Source organism: Notolepis coatsorum, assembly GCF_963971535.1.
Source record: "Notolepis coatsorum genome assembly, chromosome: 18".
Classification (NCBI taxonomy): domain Eukaryota; kingdom Metazoa; phylum Chordata; class Actinopteri; order Aulopiformes; family Paralepididae; genus Notolepis; species Notolepis coatsorum.
The window spans coordinates 23,652,658-23,667,418 of NC_140182.1; the positions used below are offsets into that span (position 1 = coordinate 23,652,658).

Below are 14,761 nucleotides of genomic sequence, written 5' to 3' on the forward strand. Positions count from 1 at the left end.
CCCGGCTTGTATTTGTTTCAACTGTAGCGGATACCAGGCTTGTATTAGGAGGAGGCATGTATAAGAGAGAGCCCTATATTTCAAATTTTCAAACAGATCATAATGAATAAATCAACATTTTGTGTCAGTTTGAACCCAGTAAAATGTACTGGGTTAATTTATTGAAACCAAGTACTGTATGAAATGCGGTAGTAAACAGTGCAATTACAGGTGGTCAAAAAAAGTTAAATAAAGTAAAATAGTGCAATCACAATACTGGTATAATAATAATAATAATAATAATAATAACTTCGTTTTATACAATTCTGAGGTAGGCTTACTCTCTTGGTAAACATTAACACCATACCATTATATGGTATTTACTGCACAGCCAGGCCAGCATATATTATAACAACAATAACAAAATATATTGCCTATGGTAAATCCGTTGAGGGAAATACCTTAATATACATGAAACCCGGCTTGTATTAGGAGGCCGGCTTATAATTGCTTAGCTCAACAGCGCACCCGGTCATTAATAGAGACCCGGTTTTTAATTGAATACCGGTTACTATTAGAGGAATTACGGTACTTACTTTTGTTCATTCACGTATATGTTTAAGGAAACCAACAAACAGTTATAATCTTATACATGCATGTGAATTATTATTATTATTTTTTAATATATATTTTTTTTAATACAAATTATTAATAATTTAAGATCGATTTTACTCATAGCTACGAGTAATCGATTACTCATGCCCATCCCTACACGCTAGCTCCGGATAGTTAGCCACAAACCAATGCTGTTCTTCACGCTAGCTCCGGATAGTTAGCCACAAACCAATGCAAAGTCGATGGGGTCGAGCTCCTGCCTGTACAAGCTGACTGAAGCTTACACAGTTTTTAATGCGACACGCCAACATTCTCACAGTCGGACAACAAGATGGATACTAATTTCCTCTCTGTGCATTTATTAGAAAGCTATCCCAACTGCTAGCTAGCTTAGCACAAATGAAGGGAAGTGGATAAGGACCGTTAGCCTAGCTTAAAACTCCAGTAGAGGTGTGTTTGGCCAACAGCTAGGCTAGCTGGTCCGTATCCACTTCCATTAATTTGTGCTGGGCTAGGCTAGCTTGCAGCCGGATAGCTGTCTACTGAACACACAGAGGAAATTGGCATCAATCTTCTTGTCTGACTCTGGAGAAGACAAGGTGAGTGTTGGAGTGTTCCTCTAATGTGATGCTGGCATGTTCCTTTAATGTGATATTTTGCTCTTTATTGTTTGTCCTTCTGATTTTGCAGTTGCCCTTTTATCCTTCTTTGCTTGCAGAGCCATTTTATTTGAGTTGGGGCTTCAGGGGAAGTTGACCACCGACCAGCTGGCCAAAAAGTGGGATAACCTGAAGAGGCGATACAAGGTAGCATTATGGAGATATTAGGGGTGTGCACAAGTTAAAGGTGCTGTAGATGACATTCAGCCACTAGATGTCACACTAGAGCACCGGCATGTCATTCATCCAATCGGGTGCGTTCCATGTGGGGAAATTGGAAGTAAGGAGAGGATACATGTCTGCAACATATAAACAACATTAATTTAGGACCCGCAACATCTTTTTAGATTGTAAATTAATTAATCAATAATATATTTTTTGGGGGGAAGCAATACTTTTTATTGCACACCTTTCTATGTATTTTTTTTATTTTTTTTTATTTTTATTATCTTTTTTTTTTAAACTTTATTACTCTACAATGTTATCTCTAAAATGTTATCTATAGCAGCTTTAATGTTTTCATGGTGGGTGGTCGGAACCAACAACCCAGTAGTCCTGTGTGTGTTGCCTGTCCCCGACTAAGGATTTGTATAGTCGACTTTGATTGGCCAAAATTTGTCGATAGTTGACTGGTAGTCAACTACCCCCCTGAATGCAAAAAAACCCTAACAAAAAACAAACAATTATATATATATTTTTTTTTTGTATCATTCCATTTGGGCTGTGGAGGTGCTTAACACATTGACGGCCACTGGGACGGCCACTGGGATTAGACCACTCTATAAGGCCAGCTTCTCATAACAAGGTTTAACTATGCGTGAGGTTGTTTGTAGAGCTAAATCTATATTTAAAATTATTGCTATGTGTCTATTGTCATTGTTAATTGACACTATAAACCTTCCCTTCAATATGCCATAAAGAAATAATTTTTTCATCAATACGTTCCCGTTTTATAGCGTTGTGAATATGAACGTTATATCGGAATGGTCTGGGGTAATTCCTGCAAAGCTAGTTACAGGGCGCTAAGCTAATAACGTTAAATCGATTGGCAATTCGGCCCTACACAAGCTAGAGATAAAAATCTAAATGCATATGATCGATATCATGTTCCACCATGAATGCATGAATGATTACATGGGAACTCGTTTTTGGGATCAATATTTCATTTTTTCGCCATGGCATTCATAATTCATCCAGCCTCCCTCCGGGACGCAGCTGGACCCTGTTCTGATATTGCAATGCCTCAATACCGCCACCTGGTGGATTTCGGGCGAGTTACACTCCACACCAAACCGGAAGTGGCGCTCGGTGCATCAGGGAAATTCCTCCGCCAGAGATGTATTGTAACGTGGGTCTAGATACACAATCGGGTGCATTGGGATCGCTTTCGAAACGCAATAATCAATATGATTTTGGCATTTATTGCATCATACAAACGGGAAATGGATCTAGCAGATCGACGTCAAATAATTGGAATATTTTTCCTCCAGTCTCATCTGCGAACGGTAAGAGAAATCTAACGTTATTTTCAGCTTGATTGTCCATTTCTTTGTTTGCAATCAGTCTGATCAACGTATCAACCCATACTAAATAAAGCCGTCACTGACGATCAAGGAATTATAAACGACCCCCCCCCTTTCCTTCACGCATGATTAAGCATAATGTATACCGATCATATACATTTGAATTTTTTAATATAAATTAGCGTGTATAGGAAAGAAACACCAATCGATAATCTATCATATGCGTCAGGGCCTATAACTCGCGTTTTAGGAATTACTACAGAAAACCTTAAAAACATACTTATATTCACAACGGTATTAACACAACAATGTATGAATGAAAAAATATAACGTTCCCACATCCGGAACGATAGAAACCCGATGTTGAGGTTCAAATCTTTTTCCGCATTTCCATTCACTTTGGTCTCCAAACACTCCCACCAGCGCAGTCTTGAGCATGTGCCATACCCTCCGTCTCCCACTGGGTGGCGTACTGGGGACTTCGCCTCCGGTATATTAGCCTCCACTGAGCAGAGGAAGAAGAAAAGAACAGCACAAGGAGGCCAGGCGGCGCTGTGAGCTCGTGTGGAGGTGTTATTTAATGATGCAACACTCCATCCTAGTGGCTGAAATTGAGAATTGCACTACAGGGTACCGCTCTGTTTGAATCATAATCCCTAAACCAGGGGTTCTCAATCTTTTTTTATACCACGAGCCCACGACCCCATTTTATTTAGGATTTTTTTTTGGGGACCCACTTAACACTTTCAGTGCAGGCCGTGTTTTCCTTTTTACCCTGTTGAATGCCACCATGCACGGCCAATGTTAACGTTAATATCGCCTAATCTATGTTTTAAATTATGGCTATGTGTCTAATCTGCCCGTCGCTTATCAAAGACTCATTTTCCAGTCAACATTGGCAAGGCAGATTGTATTTTTATCGCTTCATTTCCGTTTGATAGCATTTTGAAAATCACCCGTTTCCGGGGAAAAACAACCCATGCCTATGATAATCGCCTTTTACTGGAATATTCCAGAACGTTGTCATTTGTCGGCCTATTTATGAATCGTTTTCAAATAAACGCTAGATGATCGATAGTATATGTGTGCGCTCGTGCCGTGCGCTGATAATCGCTGCTCTTATTTCCTCATGGCTTTTACAGTCAAAACAGCCATATCACATATCACATAAACGCTTATATATCTGTGAAAACTAGTCTGATTATCCTAAGACTGATAACATAGATTCCTTACCTGAGGTCAGATGGTATCCAAATGGTTTATTCCAATTTCCGATCGCCATTCGAAAAAATCGATAAATGTATTGATCCAACGTGTGTACAGTATAACACATGATCCTCAGAGGCTCCAGAATGAACTCTGGTAGACCCCGGCTGCATCAGTGAGAAGTAAAATGTGGAGTCAGAAATCCGTTCTCCCATTCACTTTCATTGAGTCCATTCCAAAAGGGTGATTTACCATAAATATATGCAATATATAATCTAATAATCCAATAGTCTAATCTAATCTAATATATAATAAAAAAATGCTAAATATATGCAAGATATAGTCTAATAATCCAATAGTCTAAATCTAATCTAATATATAATCAAAAAATGCTAAATGCTAAAATGCAAAATATATGCTCTGATGAAGTAACCCTTTGGTAGTGTGGTAGTGAAAGGGTTAAGAAAGCTGTGAACACACAAGTATGTTATCTGCCGTCATGATGGTCTGAATCTGCCTCATCCCTGATGGATGAGATGAACTCAAACCAGCCTCTAGGTCTGTTTACTGCTTCATCCCTGATGGATGAGATGAACTCAAACCAGCCTCTAGGTCTGAATCTGCCTCATCCCTGATGGATGAGATGAACTCAAACCAGCCTCTAGGTCTGTTTACTGCTTCATCCCTGATGGATGAGATGAACTCAAACCAGCCTCTAGGTCGGCTTCACTCCTTTGTTTACAACCATTACAAATGTAAACACACCTTCTCCAGCCTCATAGGTCACGCTCGTGTTTAGCCGTCTCATACCGTCAGTCCTTTTGGCAAAAGTCTTCAATCCAACAAACCACCATGTAAACAGAGCCAGTAACAAGGCAGCAGTGTTTTGACTGCTATTCACAGATTGGGCCTTTTTATAAAGAAAGTTCACACTAGTTATAGATTATAGATTGGTTTTGCCTCCCGGTTAAAGGAGCTGAAGTTCCCGGCCCGCGGCACAGAGAGCAACCCCAACTCCTGGCCGTGGTACTACCGCATGAACGACGCCATGGAGGGCCGCTTCGCCACCTGCGCCCCAGTGCTCACGCCCATCGTGGAGGACGGAGACGAGGAGTGCGAGCCCTCGCCGTCGCCACCGAGGAAGCGAGCGCGCCAGCCCACGGGCCGGGGGGGCATGTCGGAGTTCCTGACCGAGTCTGAGATGGACCTGCTGGTGGAGAACGAGGACCGGAATGGCACGGCCCTCGGAGACTTCCACAAGATGACGGAGTTCAGCTACAAACGTGGGTCTTTCATCTTATTTGTGTTTCTGTACTTATGTTGTGAATTGGGCTTGTGCTAGACTGACCGGTTGTTAAAATGTGTTTATTAAACTAGCTTCATCTGGTTCACACAGGCTCTTTACCTTGAACAAGGTCTTTATTAAACGAGCTTCATCTGGTTCATACAGGCTCTTTACCTTGAACAAGGTCTTTATGAAACTAGCTTCATCTGGTTCATACAGACGTTACCTTGAACAAGGGCCTTATTAAACTAGCTTCATCTGGTTCATACAGGGTCTTTACCCTGAACAAGGTCTTTATTAAACTAGCTTCATCTGGTTCATACATGTTCTTTACCTTGAACAGGGTCTTTACTAAACTAGCTTCATCTGGTTCATACAGGCTCTTTACCTTGAACAAGGTCTTTATGAAACTAGCTTCATCTTGTTCATACATGCTCTTTACCTTGAACAAGGTCTTTATGAAACTAGCTTCATCTGGTTCATACAGGCTCTTTACATTGAACAAGGTATTTATGAAACTAGCTTCATCTGGTTCATACAGGCTCTTTACCCTGAACACGGTCTTTATTAAACTATAGCTTCATCTGGTTCATACATGCTCTTTACCTTGAACAAGGTCTTCTATCTAATGTCCATTTATCTCTTTGTTAAGACAGGGGGGGAGGTTTGAATCTTAAAGTAGCATTTTAAATATTCTTTATAAAAACAATTATTACGCCTCCCCCCACAAACTAACTGTGTTTGTGTTGTATTTACAGTAACAGAGGAAGACACCAGGAGGCTGATAGAACTCCGTGCAGCCAACGAGTCTCTGTTTACTGGGAGGAGAAACACGGCCAAGCCGGCCTGGAGGTAGGTTATTGCAAAGAGTTACCGTAATGCTCTAAAAATAATAATAAAAAAAAACTGGTGTAACTGTGTCTCTCTAGTCTTTACATGACAGACAGACTGTAGTGTAACCGTGTCTCTAGTCTCTAAAAGAGTTGATGCTCTAAAAATAAAAGATCTCCTTAACACTTTCAGTGCCAGCAGGGGGCGCACGATTTAGTGCTTGAATGCCCACCATCCACTTCAGGGCAACCCCGGAAATAGAATCCGTTGCGGAAGCGGTACACGCGCCCTGGAAGGCGTTTTTTTCCGAAAAGCTCTGTTTTCAGTGAGCTGAAAGTCATTGTGTGTGGACAGGAGGCCAAAACGATGTGGACAAGGCCTCATTCCTAACAACTCTCTCGTAGAACAAAGACTCAGGTGTTGCAATGAATGGGAGACTGATTTTCAAATCAAGTCAGATTTATTTGTAGACATTACATCCCAATGAGCTTCATATGCCCACAATGAACCAGAAAATTTACCCATATTGTTAGAATCATTATTTTAATGCTGTTAATGTTGTCTTAAATGTTGTTTTTGGATTGGTTTTAATGTTTTTAAAACCTCTTAACAAGCGGGCAGAAAAGTGGCAATTTCTTTACTTGAACTTGAGGATTGCGTACTTTTTTTGCAAACCAAAACAACATACTTTATACTTATAGCACATGCATGAGCCTGGTCTCTTTTGAAAGATGACATTCTGAAGTTTCTGATTCCAGAAAAAATTCACGTTTAGTGCTACCGTAATAGAGTTACATAGGTCTGAACTTGAGTTGTAAAAAAACTTGTTACTCAAGTTCTTCTGTAGTAGTTAGTTAGTAGTCTAGAGGTAGTATTTCCCCAGAAGGTGGTATGGCTTACAAATCCAGACGGAGCCATAGCCTGAAGCCTTATGTAGTACATATCAAAATGTTTCATAAAGATCCATTCAGAAATGAGTGATTAGGAGTGATTTTGGTAAACTGTGTACAAAGAAAAACTCCGTTTTCTCATAGACTTCAATTCATTCGGCTGTTTTGCTCTTCCTGTTTTCGTGTTTCTTCGTATTTTTTTATTTTTTTATTCAGATCCCCATGTGGGGTATCATTGGAAAGCCACACTCATTGGTTACAACGATCCACAATAATTTTCGAGATTGGATCTAGATTGACGGAACTACTGCAGCCTCAGTCGGGAGTGGTATTTTGCGCAATACCGTGTACTTTGCACAAGCCTCAAAAGCCGAAATGTAACTCGAGAACCGCTGAACGGATTTTGTCGCTATCGACAGGCAACAAATAAGCCTTCAATTCGATATTTTATTACAAAATATGCACACCCAAGCCACTAGGGGTCGCCAAAGTGATGGTTGCAAAAAATCCAAAAAACTTCCCATATGAGGGACGTTGCAGCTTAAAAGGTTTGTTGTTTTTGGATTGGTTTTAATGTTGTCTTAAATGTTGTTTTTGGATTGGTTTTAATGCTGTTAACACATTGGGCGCCGGGGGTTGTGCCCATCATTGTACCCAGTCTGCCACCGTTGAAAGCCTATGGAGATGTTTACCTTCTTTGCAGGGCTATAACTTTTTAAATTTTAAATGAGTCCGCGCTGGCAGGTGAAAATATGTGACAGGCTGCCTCCTCGTGTATCGGAGGGGACACGTGATGCAAGGCTTCTATCCTCCCTACAACCGGCCAGTGGGGGGCATATGCGAGCAACGTTCAATACAGGGGAGGGGAGAATTGGCACAACGGAATTGGGATGGGAGAGAAATAGAAAAAGAGGAGGAGAAAAAGTGGATAAAAAAAAGTCACACGAATCAGCTCACAGTATTGTTGGACATCCTCAATCAGAAGTATTAAAATAACTTTCATTCAGAAAGATGAAAACATCTTATTGTAATTGGCACTGTACACATTTACTGCACAATCCTGCATCACCAATGTCCCGTTGTCATGAACATACATTACACAATGCCGGAGTGCTTGTTCTTTTTGACGAAATTCCTAATTCTCCTGTCATTAACACTAGAGGCAATAGAATAGAGCATCTTTACAAATCAGTCGTCATGAAAATAAAATGACCGTATTGCCGTATTTTCTTTTATTTATTTTTTTACTTTAACTGCTTTGAAACATGCTCTACAAATTAACTTTACTATTATTGCTAAGATTGTTATACATGTCTATACTTTTCACTTTGTTAGAATATTTTGCATAGCAAAACGACGAGTATTAAGTGGTGTCATGTTCCAATAATGAGCCTTGTCGGCGTATTGACTGTTGTTGTTGTTGTTGTTGTTGTTGTTGTTCTCCAGGGGCATCGTCAAGGAGATGGGACTGACGGGAAAGATCACCCCTGACCAGGTCGCAAAGAAGTGGGACAACTTGAAAACAAAATTCAAGGTATCATCATCACCCACATTTATGAAGCCGTCATTGAAATCGCCACACATTCAAGCAATGATTTTTTTTTTTTTTTTTAACCTTCTCTTTCTCCATTTTTTCTCTCCGTCCCAATTTAGTCGTTGTGCCAATTCCCCCCTCCCCTACCTGGTTGTTGTACGCATGTTCTCCTACGAGTCGGTACAAGGGCCGATCGCACACTTCCTCCGATACGTGCGGCGACAGCCAGTGACGTCTTTTCACTTGGCAGCGAGGACTCATTGGTGAAGTGTAACGCGCTGTATGGCACGCTATCTCCACCAAGTCCTGCCCCCGCTGAGCAAGCGCCGAGACCTGACCTGTAGGCGTCGCTGTCCACAACGCCAGATTCCCACCCCCTAATACTGCCAATTGTATTAGTATGAACGACCAGCCAAGCTGGTAGCAACGCCGAGAGCTGGGCTCGAACCCAGCATCTCCTGCGTTGGTGACGAGCGCAATCTCCGCTACGCCACCTGACCGCCCATGAGATGATCATTCTTAACACATTGACCGCCAGCAGCAGGGGTTGCTGATCCCCCTTCAGCGCCAGGTCTTTATTCAATGGATATAGTTTTAGACTGCGACATTTGCGAGTGCTTAAAATATATCTTATATTATAGCTATGGGTCTAATACACCCGTCGATTGTCAGTGAGTTGCTTCCAGTCAACATGCACGAAACAGATTGTTTTTTCATCCGTATATTTCCATTTTATACCGTTTTGAATATGAGTATGGTTTGGGTGATTCTGAGTAATTCCAGGAAAAGATGAGAAAAAGGCATTTTAGTATAATCCAGTCATCACGTTGTAATGTTTCTCTGATTATCTAATCATCCTGAAATCAATGCTAGATTATCATTATTATATCTCCTCGTGTATACATGAAATGGCCTTCGTAGCGGGGCACCCCCCCCCCACCGCAGCCAACGGTAGAAAGCACACACAGAGTCCACACAGATAGCTTTGATCGCGGGAGAAAGAAATATCAAATCAACGCAAGATTTTATATAGAGTCCTTACCTGGTCTCTGATGTAATGCAAAAAAAAGATTCCAATATACTCGTTCTTGGCAATTAATGTGTTAAGAAACCGGTCGTGTATGAGAACAATTTCTTACAGTGTACACTAGTACAGTGGTTCCCAAAGTCGGGGTCGCGACCCAAAGGTGGGCCGCGAGCAGCCACGGGTGGGCCGCGAGATGATTTAAAAAAAAATATAAAAAAATAAAAAAATTTAAATTTTTAAATTTTTTTATTTAAATTTTTTTTGTCAGGCCACTGAACTTAGAAGCAGGCCAGGACAGTGTTTCTAGTTGTATTCAAAAATTCTATTCTATTGTATTCTAAAATGTGACTATATGGTTTTATATTAACTTAATAAATAAACAAAAACTAAAAATCTACTTATTTCAACGAACATTTCAAACTAAATAACAGATTATGCACATAAAACGCTGAAAACAACCGAAGCAGCAATAGTATTTTAATGAGGCTATTATTATTATCATTATTATTTTGCAACAGGTTAGCCCTCTCATAAATAGCACATATAAATGAATAACTAACTTGAACTAACTTAATAGGATTGAAGTGATATTTGGCTTAAAAAATCGGTCACCTGGCAAAAAAAAAAAAAAAAAAAAGCCAGACGATGTGCATTGGGCCGCGGCTCTCTGACGCCTTATTTTCTGGGCCCCGGCCTGAAAAGTTTGGGAACCCCTGCACTAGTAGATCGATTGACCGTGTCATCGTTTGAAAAGTCTTGTAAATTCATAAAACGGATGATGTTTAGACATTTTTAAAGGGCTAATCTATATTGTTGTACAATGCAAATAAACACACAATATCCATTCTAATATACAGCTAAACACAGAATATCCATTCTAATATACAGCTAAACACAGAATATCCATTCTAATGTGTACATATAAACACACAATATCCATTCTAATATACAGCTAGACACAGTATCTATTCTAATATATAAGAGCACTATGCTACATATAAACACACAATATCCATTCTAATATACAGCTAAACACACAGTATCTATTCTAAATAATATACATATAAACATACCATATCCATTGTAATATACAGTAGAGTAGGTGCCACATAAAGATCCAGTACAATAGAACATTCTTCATTGTGCATCTTGGAACAGGACTGAAGAGATAGATAGACTAACTTATATCTGACGTTATAACCGAACTAACTAATTAACGTTAACTAACGCTGGAAAAACACATTCAACAAATAACATGTGCTCTCTCCAGCCTGTTGCCAGGGAAACGTTGCTGCATGTGTCAACAACGCCGGGTGATCTTAGATATCTAACGTTACCGAACTAACTAACGCTGGGAAAACACATTCAACAAGTAACGATGGAGGGGTCGGGGCATGAGGTGATCGACTTCTCAGCTCTGGACAGAGAGCTCCGGGGGGCCGTGGCTACCAGAGGGAGAACGACGCTAAACTCCATGCTGTGACCCAGAGAGTGGGCTCCTATGAAGAGTCCAGGGATTTCCTGGGAGAGGAAACTACGACACCGCACCCCAACTCCCCCGACTGTCCCAGTTGCCTTCACCTCAACCAGACCATCATAGAGCTGAAAAGCAGAATCTCCACCCTCCACTCTATCCACCAGACTGAGCAATTCCTGGACATACTGCTCACCTACTCACCACCTACTCCACTGCTACAGCTCCAGAGCCCTCCGGCCCCTGGCCTGGTTCTGACCACAGTCTTCGCCCACAGCCATCATGCTCCACCCCACTATCATCAGACCCCTGGACTGTTGTTGAGCGTAACGACAGGAAACGGGGCAGGACCCCAGCCCTCACCCCCCATTTGCTGCCACCCATACACACAGAAAACAGGTATTCAGCTCTGAGCACCATGGTCAGTGGTCACCCCCCGGGCCTCTCCTGCACGTAAGCGGATCAAGAGTGTCAGACGATGCCTCATCCCACCATCTACCAATCCAACAGACCACCCACATGCACACCCAAGCCCGCCACCCGACGCCCAGGTTCTGTTAATTTCACCCCTTGTCCCTCTCAGCTTCCGCGTCCTTCCACTGAGCGGTTCAGAGAATGTGCGCTGAGTGAAGCAGCTGTCCTTGTGCCCCAACAAGCACAGTCCAGACCAGCCCTCCTCCCCACTCCTGCCATTCCATCACTCTTGTCACTAAACTTAGAGCAGCCACCCCATAGAACCAGAGGGGTTGCGGAGGCTGTAGCAGCGTTCCCATTGACCTGGCCACCGCAGAGCGGATCGCCTCCCCTCCTCCCAGCATTCCCACCCCCACCCATTACGTCAAACCCAGAGGCCACACCAGCCAGAGATCTGTCGAGCGGCCGCATCCAGGCCCGACAAGCCCACCACCAGCCCCCCACCTCCTCCTCCCTCTGTGCTTGTTATTGGATCCTCCATGGTGCGCCATGTCACTGTTCCCAAGGGTGAAACCTGCTCCTTCTCCGGTGCTAAGGTCCTGGATATCAACGCCTGCATCACCAACCTCATCGAAGACCGTCCACAGATCTCCTCCGTCATCATACACATTGGGGCCAATGACATCAGGCACAAACAGTCAGAGGTGCTCAAAGAAAGTTATAACACACTCATCACCACCGCGGCTGCAACTGGTAAAACACTCATCGTCTCCGGCCCCTTTCCATCTCCGAGATACACAGACATGATCTTCACTCGCGTAAGGAGCCTCCACATCTGGCTTAAGGCATACTGCATCTCCAAACACATCACCTACATTGACAACTTCCTGGCCTTCTGGACGAATAGAAATATCTTTTGCGAAAGACGGTCTCCACCTTAACTGGGCTGGTGCTCGTCTGCTCTCCCTCTCCATGGAGTTCACCCTGAAATCTCTTTCCTGGTGCTCCTGTCCTTGGATCAGAAAGAGAAAGGTCTGATGTAAGGTTAGTCCGACCGTCACTGACTCAATCCGACAACGCAGCCCACCTCTACTCATGTCTCGGACTACACCAACTCCCCCCTCCCCCATCACAATACCCAGACAGCCTGACCCAGGACCAGAAACAAGAAAGAAGAGTAGCACACCTCTTCACCTCTCCTCTCCTCCAATGTTTTTCTCACTGAATTCTCATCACTGTTAACATCCGTCTGTGCAATGTCCCCAACTGTTATTCTCGTGGGCGACTTTAACATCCACATTGACGACCCATCCAATGTTTTTGCAAATGATTTCACCTCACTCCTGGAATGCCTCGACATCACACAACATGTCAACCTCCCAACACACAACAAAGGTCACATACTGGACTTACTCCGCTGCACTGGTATCACTCCCACTAACCTGACTGTCACTGAGTTCCCCATCTCCGACCACAAAGCCGTGCTCTTCGACATTCAGGCCCCCATTTCTAAAACCAAAGAACAACGGCGCATCTCCTTCAGAAATATTAAACCCACAGATCTCACCACCGTGATCAATTCCTACCCCAGCCCTCCCCATCCCCATCCCCTGCTGACCTGGTGAATCACTATAACAACTGCCTCTCCTCTTCCCTCACCGCCCTGGCTCCCCTGAAAACTCGCACAGTCTCATTTATCCACTCCGCCCCCTGGTTCACCTCTGACCTCCACCAGCTCAAAACCACAGGATGTCGACTGGAGCGGCTGTGCAAAAAAAAACTGTCTCTCAGTTCACACCCAAATGTATTGAGACCACCTCCACCATTACAAGAACACTCTCTACACTGCCAAATCCTCCTACTACTCCAACCTCATCAGCACTGGTAAAGGGAACAACAGAGTCCTCTTCTCTACAGTCAGCCACCTACTCCACCCCCCTCAAACCCTCCCTTCCAAAATCAATACCATTCACCTACAGCTGGCCTCATCATGCATCTCCCCATGTGATCCACCCTGGATGATCACCACCGGCCATCATTTTATCAGCTCCCTCTCCAACTTCACCCCAGCATCAGAATACACCATCTCAGAGCTCATCCGTAAAGCCAAAACCACCACCTGTCAGCTCGATCCTCTTCCCACCACCCTCGTCAAAGCATGCCTGCCATCAATCTCACCCATGATCACGGACATAATAAATTCATCCCTCGCCTCTGGAATCGTACCCCCCACTCTCAAACTGGCTGCAATCACCCCCATCCTCAAAAAACCTGGTGCTGACCCAGCCGACTTAAATAATTATAGGCCCATCTCCAACCTTCCCGTCATCTCAAAAACCCTTGAGAGGGTGGTTGCCGCACAGCTGCAATCCCACCTTGACACAAACAATCTCCACGAACCCTTTCAATCCGGTTTCCGCCCACAACACAGTACCGAAACAGCCCTTGTCAAAATCACCAATGACCTCCTCCGTGCAGCTGACTCTGGACTTCTCACCATCCTCGACCTCAGTGCGGCATTCGACACCATCTCCCATCCAATACTCCTGGACCGCCTGGCTGGCATTGGGGTCACTGGTGTCGCACTCTCCTGGTTTACATCATGCCTCACTGACAGACAACAGTTTGTTCAACTCAAGACCCACAAGTCAGGGTGTTTCACTGGGTGTCCCCCAGGGGTCAGTATTGGGTCCCCTCCTATTCACCATCTATCTCCTTCCCCTGGGCACAATCCTCCGTCACCATGGGGTCCACTTCCACTGCTATGCAGACGACACACAGGTCTACATCTCCTCCACATCCACCACTGCCCTTCCCCCCACCTCCCTCACCACCTGCCTTGAAGACATTAGGAGCTGGATGAGCAGAAACTTCCTGAAATTAAATGGCAGCAAAACTGAGGCCCTGCTCATCGGCTCCAAATCCACCCTCACCAAATCACAAAACACCCCAGTTCCAAACATCACCATCGAGGGCTTCCCTGTACCCTTCTCCCCCCAAGTCAAAAGCCTCTGTGTCATTCTGGACGGTTCCCTCTCCTTTGCACCACACATCAAATACACCACCCGGTCTCCTTCTTTCACCTCCGTAATATCTCCAGACTCCGCCCATCCCTGTCCCAATCAAATACAGAAACCCTGGTCCACTCATTTGTCACATCCCGGATCGATTATTGTAACGCTCTCCTCACCGGCCTTCCCACCAAACTCATCAACAGACTCCAAATCATCCAAAACTCTGCTGCTAGGATTATCACCTGCACAAACTCATCCCACCACATCACCCCTTCCTCATTCAACTACACTGGCTCCCTGTGCACTACCG

The 14,761-nt window shown here is 43.7% G+C and overlaps 1 protein-coding gene across 1 annotated transcript in view; it reads left to right on the forward strand.

The window, feature by feature from the left end:
- The window catches only part of LOC311245273 (uncharacterized protein), a gene marked incomplete at its 3' end in the record, with an annotated part of 47,964 nt that overhangs the window by 22,189 nt on the left and 11,014 nt on the right, over window positions 1-14,761 (forward strand). The window contains exons 7-10 of the mRNA XM_084335109.1: window positions 1,313-1,400; window positions 4,956-5,265; window positions 6,026-6,119; window positions 8,435-8,522. Of these exons, the coding sequence (XP_084191235.1) occupies window positions 1,313-1,400; window positions 4,956-5,265; window positions 6,026-6,119; window positions 8,435-8,522 (580 nt within the window). The remainder of the gene's footprint in view (window positions 1-1,312; window positions 1,401-4,955; window positions 5,266-6,025; window positions 6,120-8,434; window positions 8,523-14,761) is intronic.